Source organism: Balaenoptera musculus, chromosome 20 (assembly GCF_009873245.2).
Source record: "Balaenoptera musculus isolate JJ_BM4_2016_0621 chromosome 20, mBalMus1.pri.v3, whole genome shotgun sequence".
NCBI lineage: Eukaryota > Metazoa > Chordata > Mammalia > Artiodactyla > Balaenopteridae > Balaenoptera > Balaenoptera musculus.
Genome location: NC_045804.1, coordinates 24,291,621 through 24,305,761, shown reverse-complemented (window position 1 = coordinate 24,305,761; position 14,141 = coordinate 24,291,621). Strand labels below are relative to the sequence as shown.

General features: G+C 57.9%; 2 protein-coding genes across 8 annotated transcripts in view; one reads left to right on the top strand and one right to left on the bottom strand.

Moving 5' to 3' along the window:
* ACSF2 (acyl-CoA synthetase family member 2) overlaps positions 1-14,141 on the top strand; it is a 29,959-nt gene extending 15,818 nt beyond the window's left edge. For 2 of the 6 annotated variants that reach the window (XM_036837514.1, XM_036837516.1), the window contains 16 exons: positions 1,306-1,501; positions 1,882-2,010; positions 2,127-2,165; positions 2,255-2,308; positions 2,623-2,741; positions 2,861-3,026; positions 3,586-3,681; positions 3,823-3,980; positions 4,268-4,359; positions 4,644-4,720; positions 10,944-11,051; positions 12,196-12,347; positions 13,164-13,305; positions 13,403-13,513; positions 13,658-13,726; positions 13,995-14,141. In XM_036837514.1, the coding sequence (XP_036693409.1) occupies positions 1,306-1,501; positions 1,882-2,010; positions 2,127-2,165; positions 2,255-2,308; positions 2,623-2,741; positions 2,861-3,026; positions 3,586-3,681; positions 3,823-3,980; positions 4,268-4,359; positions 4,644-4,720; positions 10,944-11,051; positions 12,196-12,347; positions 13,164-13,305; positions 13,403-13,513; positions 13,658-13,726; positions 13,995-14,045 (1,759 nt within the window). In that variant the 3' untranslated portion in view covers positions 14,046-14,141. Of the gene's footprint in view, positions 1-1,009; positions 1,115-1,305; positions 1,502-1,881; positions 2,011-2,126; positions 2,166-2,254; positions 2,309-2,622; positions 2,742-2,860; positions 3,027-3,585; positions 3,682-3,822; positions 3,981-4,267; positions 4,360-4,643; positions 4,721-10,943; positions 11,052-12,195; positions 12,348-13,163; positions 13,306-13,402; positions 13,514-13,657; positions 13,727-13,994 lie in introns of all 6 variants that reach the window. The other 4 variants (XM_036837511.1, XM_036837513.1, XM_036837512.1 and 1 more) reach the window with 4 other exon arrangements.
* CHAD (chondroadherin) lies at positions 4,778-9,015 on the bottom strand. 2 transcript variants are annotated; one of them, XM_036837521.1, is made up of 4 exons: positions 8,077-9,015; positions 6,064-6,227; positions 5,657-5,802; positions 4,778-5,454 (listed from the first exon to the last, which is right to left on the bottom strand). In XM_036837521.1, the coding sequence occupies exons 1-3, from the start codon at positions 8,848-8,850 to the stop codon at positions 5,661-5,663; spliced, it is 1,080 nt and encodes a 359-aa protein (XP_036693416.1). In that variant the 5' UTR covers positions 8,851-9,015; the 3' UTR covers positions 4,778-5,454; positions 5,657-5,660. The 2 variants fall into 2 exon arrangements, with proteins under 2 accessions (XP_036693416.1, XP_036693415.1); XM_036837520.1 differs by having other exon boundaries at positions 4,783-5,415; positions 8,077-9,014.

Genomic DNA, 14,141 nt, shown 5'->3' with positions numbered 1-14,141 from the left:
GTTCTTCCCAGAAATTCTCCCCCATAAGCCATAAGCGGCCAATCAGTGAAAGCTAGGCTCGGTCTTTTCAGCTCAGCAGCTGCAGGACTGAATCATCAGGAAGGGTCCCTGGGGCCCACACCACCCAGCGGTGGCCCAGAGGAGGCCTGGAAGGGTCCTGGAGCATGCCCTCTCTGATGAGAACAGGGTCTGAGAGCTACCACACCCCCACCTGGGCCTGGGTGGGAGCCCAGCAGCTGCCACCCAGGGCAGCGAAGTGGGCACTAGCAGGCCTAGGCCTGTGATACTTGGACTGCTGGGGACCTTTTTTCGTTTTTGTTTTTAAATAATTGATAGACTTTAGTTTTAATAATTAATAGACAGTTTTAGTTTTTAATTTTTTTTTAATGTAGATTTATTTAATTTATTTATTTGGTTGCACTGGGTCTCAGTTGCAGCAGGCGTGCTCCTTAGTTGCAGCTCGCGGGCTCCTTAGCTGTGGGTCGCCGGCTCCTTAGTTGTAGCATGTGTGCTCCTTAGTTGCGGCTGGCATGCTCCTTAGTTGTGGCATGTGAATTCTTAGTTGCGACGTGCATGTGGGATCTAGTTCCCTGACCAGGGATCAAACCTGGGCCCCCTGCATTGGGAGCACGGAGTCTTAACCACTGCGCCACCAGAGAAGTCCCCCTAGACAGTTTTAGAGTTACAGAATAACTGAGCAGATTGAACATAGAGTTCCTTATACCCACCCCCCACCCCACCCCGGCACAGTTTCCCTGATATTAACATCTGCATTAGTGTGGTACATTTGTTAAAATTAGGGAACTAGTATGGTACATTATTATTGACTATAGTCCATAGTACATTAAGGTTTAGTCCTTGTGTTAGACTATTCTGTGGGTTTTGACAAATACCCAGGGGCCTTTTTACTAGAAGGAAGCAGTGTCTAGGATGAGGCCATTCCTATCCCACACAGGCTACCTCCCTGCTTAGTCAAATCAGCGTGATTGACTTTAGTTTCCCTTTCCAGGGTTTTGGCACCAAGGCTTCAGGCCCCTGGCACTGAATGGAAACTGGGGAGTAGGTTGGGGAAAAGAACCTTTTCTCTGATTAAAGACAGGAAGTCAGCCTCCAGGTTTGACCTCCCAAGGGCAAAGCAGGTCCTAAGTTAAATGATGATGGTCCCTGGGGATGGGGCGGATCAGACAGTTTCTGGAGTATCCCGCCCACGTTGTAAGCAGCCTACCTCCCAGCGGGGTGTGCCAGCCTTTGTTGCCAGGGACGCAGGGGTTGGTGCAGTTGAGCCCATAGCCCCTCTCCCCACAGTTCTGGAGAGATGGATCGCACCGCCACCCTGCCCGTCGGAGGCCTCAGCTATGTCCAGGGCCATACCACATTGCACCTTATTAACAAGACTGTGGGGCAGTGCCTGGATGCCACAGCACAGAGGGTCCCGGACCGAGAGGCCTTGGTCGTCCACCACGAAAACATCAGGTTGACCTTTGCCCAGCTCAAGGAGGAGGTGGGTCCTGACTTTGAACCCTCAAAGTGGGCAGGTGCTGGCCCCCAGGCTGCCCTGGCTGGGTGGAGCAGGAAGGGTGGTGCCTAGCCGTGGGGCAGGGTGCTGGGACTGCCTGAGAGCCCCAAGGGATGTCAGGAGAGGAGGGCAGGGCTGAGGCAGAGGTGGCCCAGGTGCCTCCTGCATCAGTCATTCTTGGGACACTGGTTTACTATGCATGTTCCCAAGCCCCCTCCAGATCTGCTGAGGCCTAGGTATCTGCCTGTCCCTTGTTCCCAGGTGGGTCTGATGTGAACCCCTGGGCCAAAGGTTAAGGGGCGAGTCATGGGCCCCTTTCTGTTCACCTGCATCTCACCCTTTTGTGCCCTGTCTGTTTATACCAGGTGGACAAAGCTGCTTCTGGGCTCCTGAGTATTGGCCTCTGCAAGGGTGACCGTCTGGGCATGTGGGGACCCAACTCCTACGCATGGGTACTCATGCAGCTGGCCACGGCCCAGGCAGGCATCATTCTGGTGAGGAGGGGCTTGCCTGGCACAGCTGGCTGTGAGGGGGGTGGGGCATCATTCAGGGGAACCCCCTGGATCCTTGGCCCCAGAATCATACCAGTGCCTGGCTGGTTTCACACCAGCTAGTGCTTTCTCCTGAAGCCCACCAAGGAAGCCTGAAGGTACAGGGTGCTGCCTCTGAGGGTGGAGGGGCAGTGAGAGGGACAGAGTCTGCCCAGAACACATGATGTACCCTCGCTGTCTCCACCAGGTGTCTGTGAACCCAGCCTACCAGGCTATGGAGGTGGAGTATGCCCTCAGGAAGGTAGGCCCATCCCTTGCCTTGGTGGGGGCGGGGGAGCCAGCTGGTGCCTGGCACAGGGGGCTTCCAGTTGTCACAGAGGGCTGACTGGGCTGGGGGGCCATGCACACGTGAGTGACCCCCAGAGTCTGTCCTTCCTCAGCCGGTGGGTGGGAAGAGCAGGTTGTTGGTCAGACAGGCTAGTGTGCGTGTTGGGGGTGGTGCATGTGTGTGTCGTGGTGGTGGTGTGTGTGGGCAAGAGAGCAACAGTTAGGACGCCGCCACATCCCCAGGCTGGGGCTTCCTGCTGACCGTGGTGGTGCGCTCCCCTTCTACAGGTGGGCTGCAAAGCCCTCGTGTTCCCCAGGCAATTCAAGACCCAGCATTACTACAACATCCTGAAGCAGATCTGTCCAGAGGTGGAGAAGGCCCAGCCAGGGGACTTGAAGAGTCAGAGGTGGGGGTGTCCCAGATTGGGAGGGGTGCCTCATGCAGCCTCCTGGCCCCCTCATCCCTTACCCATCTCTGTGGGCCCCGCCTCAGCCCCCGACTCTCACCATGCTCCCTTACCCCCAGGCTCCCAGATCTGACCACAGTCATCTCGGTGGACGCCCCTCTGCCAGGGACGCTGCTCCTGGATGAGGTGGTGGCAGCTGGCAGTCAAGAGCAGAATCTGGCCCGGCTCCGGCTCACCCAGCAGCTCCTGTCCTGCCATGACCCCATCAACATCCAGTTCACCTCGGTAGGGCAGAGGTCTCCTGTCCCGAGCCCAGGCTGGCACACTAACCCTTGCCCGCCATGTGACCCTCCCCTGAGAAGGAGGAGGCAGCAGAGGAAGTCAGGGGAGAGCAAACACTCTTCTAGTGGGGCCGGCCCTAGCTGTCTGCTCTGCCCTGGAAAACACCAGCAACTGGTATCCTTGTCACATGCCCACCTCCCCTGGCCCTCTTGTCCCCAGCACAGGGGCAGATGCACTGAGCCACCACAGGTCAGAGCCCCTCATTTAGCAGATGGGGAAACTGAGGCCCAGAGAGGGCATCTGCTGGTGAGCCACAGAGTTCTCTGAGCCACCTCATGAGCGGCATAAGGACAGACCTTATTTGCCACCTTTGAGGATCCTAACACCTGGCACCGTGTAGGCATGTGGCAAATCCTTGTGAATACGTATCGAGTGAATGAATGGATCTGGGGCAGCCGTCTCGGTCTCCTGACTCCCAGTCCAGTGCTCTTCCATGCACTGGCCCAGGGTGGGAAGGAGATGGGATGAAAGAGGCCAAGCCATCACCTGCTTGTCTTGTCAGGGGACAACCGGCAGCCCCAAGGGGGCCACGCTCTCCCACTACAACATTGTCAACAACTCCAACATGATAGGAGAGCGCCTGAGACTGCACCAGAAGGTGAGGGGGTGCTGGCCCCCAGCAAGGGCTTCCCTGGCACCGTGCTGGCGGGGTGGGGGGCTTGCTGGGCTCCCCCGCTGGCTAGAGGAACTGGCTTCCGGGGGCCCCACAATAGACCCAGCCTCCTGCTTCCATCTCCAGCCACCAGACAAGTCACGGGTGGTCCTGCCCAACCCCCTGTACCACTGCCTGGGTTCCGTGGGAGGCACAATGGTGAGCTTGATGCACGGGGTCACCCTCATCCTGTCCTCTCCGGTCTTTGATGGCAAGAAAGCGCTGGAGGCCATCAGCAGAGAGAGGTGGGCATCAGTGGAAAGCCATCTGCGGGCTGATAAGACCCTCCTATTCCTCACTCCTGGGCCCTGATCCCTTTCCAAGATGTCTCTTCCCTCCAACCAGGAGAAATGGAGGCGGGGTAGTGGGAGACCCCCAGGAGAGGACCAGTTCCTCCCTCCAAGGAGCTTCTCCTGCCTGTTCCCCACAGTTGCAGCCTTGGCCCTTACTGTAGGGTCAGGGTGGGGTGGTGAGAAGAGGAAGTTCCCTTCTACTTCCAAGCCTGATTCTGAGATGTACCTCCCTCATACAGAGGCTCCTTGCTATATGGAACTCCCACAATGTTCGTGGACATTCTGAACCAACCAGACTTCTCAAGTTATGACATCTCAGCCATGTGTGGAGGTGGGATGGGGCCAAGGGTGGCAGGCCAGGATTGGCCCAGTGAGCTACATATGTGCCCAAGCTTTCATTTAGGGGCAAGAAGGCCACTGTAGAAACATGGGTGGGAGGGAGGCAAATCCCCAGTGTCCCTAGACTCCAGCCCAAGGCCAGCTGCCTGGTCTAGGAATAGGTCCAGGGTTGGGGAGAGAAGGGAATGTTATTTCCTAAAAAGGGCCGTAGGTGAAGGGGGGGGTCCACTGGGCCTGGAGAAGGTGGGAGCTGTGTCAGCCCTCTCTCTGATTCAGGTGTGATTGGTGGGTCCCCTGCATCCCCAGAGCTGATCCGAGCCATCATCAACAAGCTGAACATGAAGGAACTGGTGGTGAGTGGAGGACGGGGCTGGGCGAGAAGAGATTGCTGGGAGTGGGGAGGAGCCCAGCCTGGGTCTCCAAGGAAGACCCTCCGGCTGGCCCTCATTCCAGAAAGCAGATGTGAGAAAAAGCAATCTTACCTAATCAGCAGCTCTCAAGTCACAGAGATAGGTGACAGGGGAGTAAATATTACACATACATAAATTTATATTTATAGAAATCTGGGGAAGAAATGCAGCATGGGAGGATGTGTGGCAAAGCACCAGTGTCCGGCTAGAGTGTCCTGGCAGGCGGGGGCTGGCAAAGTTGGGGGTAGGGGCTTGAGACCCTTCCTGGAGGCAAGGGGTGGGGCAAGGATCTGATGTTTGTTTCCAAATGGCAGGCAAAGGGGAGCAGAGACGAGGATTCCGGAAGAGTGGCCATCCTGATGGCCACCGTGTTCCGGTTCTAAAGGACTTGGGGGTCTCAGCAACAGCTTCTCTGAGAGGAGCCATAGCCGCGGGGCCAGGCATCATGAAGCTCTCACCGTCAGGCGGAGCTGGGTTTGTGCTGCAGTGCCCGAGTCCCCTGCCAGGACATGTCTAGGTGTGGACAGCTTGTGCATCAGCAAAGGCTGTGGGGAGAAGGTGGGGGTCGGAGGTGGGAGGATCAGTAGTTTTTCCGGCAGAAGGCAGAGACCAGTCACCAGGACCGGCTGGGTCAGGACCTGAGGTGAGGCAAGGATTGGTGTCAGGACTCCAACAACCTAGACAGTGTTTGGAGAGAATGGTGGTGGTCCTGGGCAGTATCATTTTCCCCCTTAGAGGGGGAGCCCCAGTCCTCCCCTCCTCTCCCTGCAAAAATGGAGGGTCTGCATGCCCTTCCATGGTGGGGAAGTATCCTGGGACACCCTTCTCACGTCCAGAATCTCCAGAGAGGGAATGGGGGAGCTGCCCACCGGGCCCCACCTGTTTAATGGCGGCCGGCTTTCTTGGACCTCTTAGTGGGGAACTTGCAGCCGCGGAAGGCGTCCGTGTCACGAATGTGCTGGCCCCTGAACTTGGCGGGCGACACGCAAGTGGCATCAGGGCGGGAGGTCTTGGCTTCCAGCCACCTGGAGAGACAGAGAGTTGCTGGGGTAGGGGAAGAGATGTAAGAGTACTGGAGGAAGGGTCAGTGAGCCATGGGGCCAGGGTGACTTGGCTTTAGGGTAGTCTGGAACTGTCATCTTCATGCAAATCGGGAGATGCCCAGGGTTCCACACCTATTAGGTAGCAGATCTAGGACGTATGCCCAGGATGTCTTAGTGCAGGGCCAGTGTGTCTCTACTTCATCACATGAGCGTGTTCTGGGGGTACCACGGGGGTCCTCTCACCTCCGCAGTCCCCGGAGCTGGCAGGTACATTTCCAGGGGTTGTTGGTGAGGGTGAGGGTCTCCAGGCTGTCAAAGGGGAAGCTGGAAGGCAGCTGGTTCAGGCGATTGTTCTCCAGATGGACATGTTTCAGCGTGGTCACACCCAGGAAGGCACCATCAGAGAACTAGGGAGGGAGGTGGGCACGAGTGAGCACCCCAGCCCGTGTCCGGCCTCTCCCATCTCTATGGCCCCAGAGGGGCAGGGTCCTTCCTTGGACATAAGCAGTGGCACCTTGAGGAGTTTCACAGTATGACTAAGTTGTCTCAGATGACCTAATCCATACAACCACCTTTTGAGATAGGTAGTGTTATTTGCAATATGTAAACTGGCGGGGGGGGCGGGGAGGGGGCAGGGTTAAGTCCCTTGCCCAGGGAGTCAACAGTAGCTGCAGGACCACATCCAGCTCCTCCTCCCCTGGCACCATGCTTCCTGCACAAACACTGGGGCTGGGGAGGCAGCCAGAGTTGGCCCCAGTGGCCCAAGCTGGCACACAGTGAAGCTGGTCAGTGTTTGGTGGGATGGGCAGTGGGCCCAGGTTCCCCACAGCCCCCAGGGTCCTGGGATGTCCCCCAGCTCTATCCTCACTGCTCCCTCACTGCCTGCCAGACTCTATTTGTGGAGCCACCTCGGTGGAGTCTTGGGCCAGGTTGGCTGGCTCCAGAGGAAACATTCTATTGGTGCCCATATCTTGGCCCAGACGTCACAGTTCCTGCCTGGCCTCCCCTGCCCCAAATGAGCCCCTGCTGCCCTGCTCTGCTTCCCACTGAAAGGCCACGCTGGCAGTGGTGGGCCACAGGGGACTCTGACTTCTGCTGGGGAGTGGCTGGGGCTGAAGAAGGGCAGGCTCAGGCAGACTCTGTCCACCCAGATGAAGGCTGGTCGCCATCCAGGTATTATTCTGCCCTCATCTCTGTGCCTGTGGCCCAGGGAAGGGTGTGAAGTTCCCTGGTAATCAGACTGCTCTGATGACCATCTCCCCCACCTTGCCCTGGTCCCTGCCCAAACCTCCTGGCCGGAGCCCCTACACCAGAGCGATTTTCTAGTCCCAAGGAAGGATTCCACTCCGACCCAAGGCAGCCCCACCTGGCCAGGTGCTGGGCATCACAGAGGAGGAAGGACTGAGCGAGGACGCAGCCAGGAGATGGGTCTGGTGACCGGGGTGGGCAAAGGGCAGTGAGTTTTCTGGGACACAGTGAGGCATGGCCAGTCTTTCCTATGGGGAGACACCTAGGGTCCTTGTGCCAAAGGTTAACAGTGGTGAGTGGTTCTTGCCTTTGCCCCTTCACGGAACCCATGGGTGCATGTCTGCAACCTGGGTCAGGCCCCCTGTCCCCACTCAGCTGAAATGGACCTGAGAATGCAGTGGAATGTAGGTGTGTGGACTGGGGGTGGGGATGAGGGATCCATCAGGGCCTCTGGGAGGCAGGGAGGAGGTCTTCCTCAGGTATGTCCTCCCCCTCACTCCCCAGCCCCCCACCCCACCTTAGCACACTCCCCACCAGGAACAGGGTGTCTTTGTGGGCCTGATTTGCCCAGCTCCTCTGGAAGGCTCCTCAGTAAACAAACCTCCCTTTATGGGGTGGTAGTTTTACTGGAGACGGGGAAAAAAACAGCATAGGAGGGGTGGAAGGCCCAACAGGAAGGGGTGGCTGCTGTACACAGCAGGGGGTTCGGGAGCCCTGGACATGCCTCCTGGGGGCCATTGGTGGGGCCAGGGCAGCCCCAGCTCTGTTTATAAGTAGGAATCCTAGGAGGGCAGTGGCCGAGACTAGGGACAGGGGCAGCAGGGCAGGATTCTGGGTGAGAATATGACAAGATGAGGACAGAGGTAGCAGAGCTCCTCACCTTGGAGACAGCCCCAGGAAGAGGCAATTTTAGGGGAGAGGGGATGGTGCCCAGCTGTGGCCCGGGATCCCTGGACCTCCTGGCAGTGAAGGCGGAGCCGGGGCAGAGCCCTGCAGCCAGGAGCTCACCTTCTCCAGGTTGGTGTTGTCCAGCCAGAGTGTCTCCAGATATCTGCCGAAAGACTGGAACGCGTTGTCGGGAATGCTTTTCAGGGGATTGTGGGACAGCTTCAGATCCTCCACCACCCGCAGCTTGCTCAGAGCAGCCAAGGGGTAGCTGGACAGCTGGTTCCTATCCAGGTAGAACTTGGCGAGGTTCTCCACGTCATCCAGAGTGCCGGGCTGCAGGGAACTGAGTGAGTTTTCCGACAGGTAGAGCCAGCGCAGGTCCTTGGCGCCGTGGAAGGCGCCGGAGCGCAGCTCGCGGATCTTGTTGTTGTTGAGCTGCAGGATGAAGAGGTTGACCAGCGGAGAGAGCAGCCCCCGGGGCAGCTCGGTCACCTTGTTGTGGTCCAGGTAGAGGTAGGTGAGCTCGCTCAGGTCGTCGAAGGCGCCGGTGCGCAGCACGCGGATGTCATTGTGGGACAGGTACAGGTAGATGAGCTGCTTGAGGCCGCGGAAGGCGCCCGCGGCCACCTCGCGGATCTGGCAGTGCTGCAGGTGCAGCGACACGAGGTTCGGCATGGCCCGAAACGAGTTGGCAGCCAGCACTGGGAAGTTGTTGCGCTGTAGGTTGAGCAGCTTGGTCTTCTCTGACACCTTGGGGATCTTCTGCAGCCCCACCTTGTCGCAGATGACGTGCTGCAGGTCACCGTGGCAGTGGCAGTTCTGGGGGCAGGCGGCCAGCGCCGGCAGCAGGCCGGCCAGGAGGCCGAGGCTGAGCAAGAGCATCGGGCGGGCCATGGCCGGGACGCCTGGGGCCGGGGCTGGGGGCAGCGGCAAGTCCTCGGTGCTCGGTCTCCCGCCCTATTTATACGATGGCCCTGACCGCAGCCGGCAGCCGGAGCCAGCTCCTACGTGGAGCCGCGAGGCCACCGGGTTAACTCCCTCCCGTCCGGAGCTGCGCCCCCGCCCTCGAAGGGGAGGGGCCCTCCCACCCTGGGGACCCTGTGGTCCCCTATCTCCCTGCCCTCGGATTCTGCTCCCTCCCCACCCCACTCCCTTCCCCACCCCCACCCCCGCAGGGGAGGGTATGGGTGTGTCCAGGGCCCGGAGTTTACACCAAAGAGAGGGAGGCGTTCCCTGAACTTATTTGTTTGCTCAAGTCTGAGCCTCCACGCCTCCCCCCTTCTGCGCTCGGCTGTGTGCCCTGGACCCAGCGAGGGAGGAAGTGGGGACGGACAGCCGGACGCGAGTCTCGCCGCAGTCGCCGGCCGGCGGCGCTTTAATGGGGCTCTCTGGCGTCGGGCTCCCCTTCCAGCTGCACCCGCAGCCAGCCCTCAGGAGGTGGGAGCTCTTCCCTGCCCTGGACTGGCCTCTGGCCCCTCTCTGCCAGCCCCAGGCTTGAGTTTCTGTCCCCTGCACCGCCTATGCCCCTTTGCCACGACTGAAGGTAACCAGAAAAGTGGGAACTGGGGGGCAAGGGGAATGACCCACAGGGCTCGGCAAACACCTGAAGACCACAGGCACAGTCACACCATCTCCCCCCTCCTTAATCTCCCTGAAATGTTCCCACCTCCTCATCCCCACCCCCAGCGGTCAGGACCCCTTGGTTGGGGGTGTTCTCCCAGGGTGGCGGCCAGAGAGGTGTCAAGGTGTACTTGACAGAAGCCACACCTGGGCAGTGGCCCAGGACTGTGAGGGCGGGTGACGGGGCTGGGTCCTGGCCACAAGGGACCAGCCCTGGACAGCTTGGGCTTCTCGACCCTAGGTCCTGTGGGCAGCCCTGCCCCAGCCGACCAGGTCTCTGTGTGTCCACGTGCCAGCCACGGTGTCCAGATTTTTGTGGAAAGGGGAGAGTGGGCAGGCAGAGTCTCAGCTCTGGCCCCAAAGCGAGCTCTGGGCTGATGGTAGGGGTTCTTGTCTGTGTTGGGGGGTGAGGGGAGGAACCAGACCCCAGGTCTCTCCAAACCCCAGCTATGCCTGAGTCATTTCCACTAACACAGAGGAAATGGGGGGTAGGGTGGGGTTGAAGGATGAAAAAAGGTCTGGTGTCTTTGCTGGCTGGAAGGAACCTAGAACAGAGGGTAGCCAGCCCCTCTCCCTTCACCCAGCACTCAGGTGTGGAGGCCTGCCCTCTCCTAAGCCCCTTTCACCTGTCGCCTCTGGATGGGGGTCATAGTTGGCCGAGAACACTGCCTGGTGATGTTCCTCCAAGGCTGGCTGCTGGTTTTCTCTTGCTTAGGATGTTCTGACCACTAGAAGGGGGGGTGCGGGGGTGGTGTGCCACTGGCTTTTTAAATCCTTGCTTTGGCTGTATTTTTAGTTTGAGGAAAATAAATTTACAGGAAACTCTCCAGAACTTGGGGGGCACCTACCCCAAGGCTAGGCACTTGTCCCGGGTTTCGGGTGGGTTGTGCCTGTGTAGCTCCCAGTTGGCCAAGGCAGGGTGGCTTTCTCATCAAGTTTATGGGTCCTTCAGCTTGGAAGGGTGGGACAGGGGATGTTGTGGCCCGAAATCAGGAAGGGTGTGCTAAGACAGCCGGGGGAGGAGGTGGAGAAGGCTGGGACATTGGTAACGCTGCGAGCCACAGGCTAAAGCATGTGGCTGCTCCAGGAAAGAACAAAGACTGAGAGCCCGGCCGGAAGAGAATGGCTTCCCTGCTCTCAATTTTATTTCAGACCTGGGGCCCCTGCTAGTTGAGCTAGTCTGCAATACATCCAGTGCCTCTGCCTCCTGACTTCTGCCGAATATGCCTCTTTTCCCCCCATTCAACTGCCTTCCACTCTCCCCATTCCCCGCCCCACCCCCCCACCCGGTTCCTTCCCTCAGGGTAACTTCCCCATCCTGCTGCAGTCCTGGGCTCTGTTCCAAACACCCTTTCTGGACCCTCTAGGTGGTTTATGGATCCACAGAGAACAGTCCCGTGACCTTCATGAACTTCACCGAGGACGCAGTGGCGCAGAAGGCAGAAAGTGTGGGCAGGGTCATGCCTCACACAGAGGTGGGCCCCAGACCCCACCTCCCACCACTCGCCGGGGGTTCACCCCCTGGGATGTTTATTGCTTTCAATTAGAGATCCAAACAGCTCACTCAAGACAGCAAGGTCTTCCCGGGCCTGGGGCTTTCTCTGTGGGCTGAGGCCTGAGCGGGGAAGAGCTGGAACAGTGGCCAGCCGCAGCTGAACTTCTCTGCCTCCCTTCCTGTCTGAGGTGTGTTTTTGCCAAGCCCACTGTCTGTTTTGGGGCAGCCAGAACAGCCTCAAAGAGGATCCAGGGCACAGAGATTTTTCCTACACGGCTCTTTCTCTCCCGTAGCCCTGCCCTCCCCCCCCCCCCGCCCCCACTCACTTCGGCAGAGGTCCTCTTTTCGCTTGGCATAAACGGTTTCCCAAGCAGCTTCTTCCTCTGGGGGTCCCTTGCACCTTGAAGGCTGACCCATAGCACCTTTCGCTCTCAAATTCCCAGCCTCTAACACTGGTGCTTTATGCCAGCCCGTACCTGGTTTCCCCTCCCCCCTTGTGCCCTTGCCCCTCTGGGGTCACTGCCAGAGTGCTTCCCCTGCCCTTCTCCCTGAAGTGAGTGTGCAGTGACATCAGCCCCCTCCCATGTGTCTGACAGCCTCACTGCCACTCGCTGGGATGCCCACCTGTGAGGTAGACAGGGCAAGTGTAGTTCTCCCCATTTCACAGATGCAGACACGAGGCACACAGGCTAAGCTTTCCTTGCACGTTGGCTGTGGCTCATTTCTCAACTAGGCTTTCAGATTCTGCCTGTTTGCCACCTCTTCTGTTCACATGGCCCTGCTGTGCCACCCTCTTTGGCTTCTTTATTTACTGCTTAATGGGAAGTAAGAGGAGACTCCCCTTTCTTGTGCATTGTTTATAATTCTTCAGCTGGTCTGGCTTCCCCGCAGGCGGCCTCCTCTGAGCAGCTCCTGGCCTGGGCCTCAACTATTCTTTCATGCCCAGCTCCAGTGTCGGACTGGTGATGGATCTACTCCAGCCTTTGTCTCCCTTCCCTGGGGATGGGCAGAGCCAGGGGGCTTCATTACTAGGGGGAAGGAAGGCAAAGCTCCCCCCATCCTGAGGGCCCCCCATCCTGAAGTGAGTGGGTGGGAGGCCCCAGCCTGAAGCTGCCTGGTCCCAGGCCCAGATCGTGAACGTGGGGACGGGGACACTGGCAGAGCTGAACACACCTGGAGAGCTGTGCATCCGAGGGTACTGCGTCATGCTGGGCTACTGGGGTGAGCCCTGGAAGACCGAGGAAGCAACTGGACAGGACAAGTGGTACCAGACAGGGTGAGAAGGCAGGGCAGTGTGGAGAGTTGGGCTGCCGAGGGGAGGCTGGGGGTCCTGAGGCTGAGCTGGCAACATTGAGCTAGAACAGGGAGAACATGTGTGTCAAGATGGCCCCTTCACATCTCTGAGACTTAGTTTCCAAAATGTATAAAATGGGGATGACCATAGTCTCCAAATAGGGCTCCCAGAAGGACCAAATGCAGCACAGATGAGAGCACCCGGGACAGTGCCTGCAAAATCTGAGCCAAGATTCAGTCACTCATTTAATTCAACAAATTCCAATTATGCACCTGCCATGTGCCAGCACTATTCTAAACACCGGTGGTCCAGTGGAAGGCACAATGGGAAGGATCCTGCTCTTACTTCCCACATATCTGGTGGAGGGAGACAGATACAAACAAGATCATTTCAGACATTTATAAACATCACGAAGAAAATAAAATAGGGTCATAAGAGAGAGAGTGGCTGTGGTGGGGAGGGGAGCTTCCCTTTATGGGGTGATCAGAGAAGGCTTCTCTAAGGTGGAAACGTTTGAGCTGAAACCTGAATGATAAGAAGAAGCCAGCCATGAAAATCATATGTATAGATATGTTTAGAGAGAGAGAGAAAATATGCCATAGGTATGGGTTTACTTGGTTTTATCTGCCTCCTACATTAGACTATACTATCCAAGTAATGTCTTGTTCATGCCATATGCCCCAGAGTCTAGAATAGTGCAAGACATATAGTAGGTGCTTGATAAATGTTTGCTGAATGAGTGAGCGAGCCAGCCAGATGAGGCAGAGATGAGAGGCGGCTCCTGGGTTTTCCTTGCAGAGACATTGCCATGATGGATGAGCAGGGCTTCTGCAAGATCCTGGGCCGCTCCAAGGATATGATCATCCGCGGCGGTGAGAACATCTACCCCGCTGAGCTCGAGAACTTCTTTCACACACACCCACAGGTGCAGGAAGTGCAGGTGAGGCGCCCAGCCCAGGTGAGCCCAGGTGAGACCCCAAGAGCAGGGGACACGGATGGGGATGGGGATGCCTGATATCTATCTCTGACTCTGGAAGGTGGTGGGAGTGAAGGATGACCGGATGGGGGAGGAAATCTGTGCCTGCATTCAGCTCAAGAAAGGGGAGAAGACCACAGCGGAGGAGATCAAGGCTTTCTGCAAAGGGAAGGTGGGACCCTCAACCCGCCCCAAGCATCACGATGTTGCTCAGTTCTCCAACACCCTCTGCCTGCCAACCTGTCAGCCCACTGTCCCCTACACCCAACTGTGGGACCCCGCCCAGCCTCATGCTTTATCTCCCTCTGGTCTGCAGATCTCCCACTTCAAGATTCCCCGATACATCGTGTTTGTCACAAACTACCCCCTCACCGTCTCAGGAAAGGTGTGTAAGGAGACCAGGGAGGGGTAGGGGAGCCCGGGGCCCAGGTGCAGAAGGTCAGGCGGCCTGCCTATACCTCCCTGAGTGGTGGGCCAGATTCTGTTGAGAGGCTGGCAGTAGGGTAACCAACTAGTCAGCTCATCCTGGTTTGCCCCAAACTTTCCTGGCTTTAACCTGAGAAACTCCTCAGTCCTAGGCAAACCAGCTGGGCTTGGTCACCCTAGCTGGCAGAGGCCCACGCCTGGTTCTCACTCCTTTCCCTTTCCTCTAGGTCCAGAAATTCAAACTTCGAGAGCAGATGGAACAACATCTAAACCTGTGAATAAAGGAGTGGGGAGGATCCTTCCTCCCTGCCCTTCCCCCACATTCCCCTTGCCAGCTCTGTGATTTGGCATAAAGAGCTTCTCTGTTTACTTTG